Genomic DNA, 895 nt, shown 5'->3' on the forward strand with positions numbered 1-895 from the left:
TGTTATGTTCAATATTCCAACCTCATTATGTATCTTATTCCTCAAATTCAGAGTTTACCTTAAGATTCGATTTGTAATCATATAAATAATTGTTCGAGAAGGACAAAAACCATCACAGGACCAAGATGACTTCTATTGTTCAACTCAATAATATTTGCCACAACTCCTCCAGCTCCACCACCTCCACCAGTGGAGGAACTGATCTACCTCAGCTCACCTGGGACAGCCTTCGTCTTGTACGAAATGTTGGCGCCGGTGCGTTCGGGGTGAGCCACTATGGTCAGCTCACCCTAGGCAATGGGGACGTGACGGAGGTGGTAGTGAAGATCCTCCATTCCGGCGAGGCCAACACCAAGGAGGCCCGCGTCCTACACGAGCTGGCCGGGGCTGGGGGCGCGCCTCTCTTGTACGGCGTCACAACCGAGCCCAACGCCATCGTCATGCAGTACTGCCGGGGCGTGCTCTTAGATTCGATTCTAACGAGTTTTAAGTTTGACGTCCACCATGGCCAGAAGGCCTGCGACGCAACCCGCGTTGCCCTCGCTGAGTTTCACGCTGCTGGTTACGCCCACATGGACCTCCACGAAGGCAACGTCATCATCGACACCTCCACTTCACCTTACACCTGTCACCTCATTGACGTGGGACTCAGTGAACGCATATAGCCCAACGATGATTCGGACTAGCTTTTCGACCGGATGGACCTACAAGACATCCAGTATCGCCTCCGCATTAAAACACCAATTGTTAAAAAAATTTTGCGTTTTCTGTGGAGCTCTTGTTTTTCTTCCGTTTGAGAAAGTAGCCTAGAATTTTCAACACTCCCCACAGGCACTTGAATAAAAAACTATACAGTGTAAACAATAAAATATAGGTAGTGTTTTTGTTATCGTAT

At 48.6% G+C, this 895-nt stretch overlaps 1 protein-coding gene across 1 annotated transcript; it reads left to right on the forward strand.

The window, feature by feature from the left end:
• Positions 1-125: 125 nt before the first annotated feature.
• On the forward strand, positions 126-665 carry LOC121860067 (casein kinase 1-like protein 4). Its single transcript, XM_042357081.1, has one exon. It carries the CDS (start codon positions 126-128, stop codon positions 663-665), a length of 540 nt encoding a protein of 179 aa, XP_042213015.1.
• The last annotated feature ends 230 nt before the right edge of the window (positions 666-895 follow it).

This window comes from Homarus americanus, unplaced genomic scaffold, assembly GCF_018991925.1.
Source record: "Homarus americanus isolate GMGI-L3 unplaced genomic scaffold, GMGI_Hamer_2.0 scaffold15995, whole genome shotgun sequence".
In the NCBI taxonomy this organism is placed as follows: domain Eukaryota; kingdom Metazoa; phylum Arthropoda; class Malacostraca; order Decapoda; family Nephropidae; genus Homarus; species Homarus americanus.

What these genes read in the sequence shown, in the direction of transcription:
- LOC121860067 (XM_042357081.1), top strand. Translation starts at nt 126, where the DNA reads ATGACTTCTATTGTTCAACTCAATAATATTTGCCACAACTCCTCCAGC.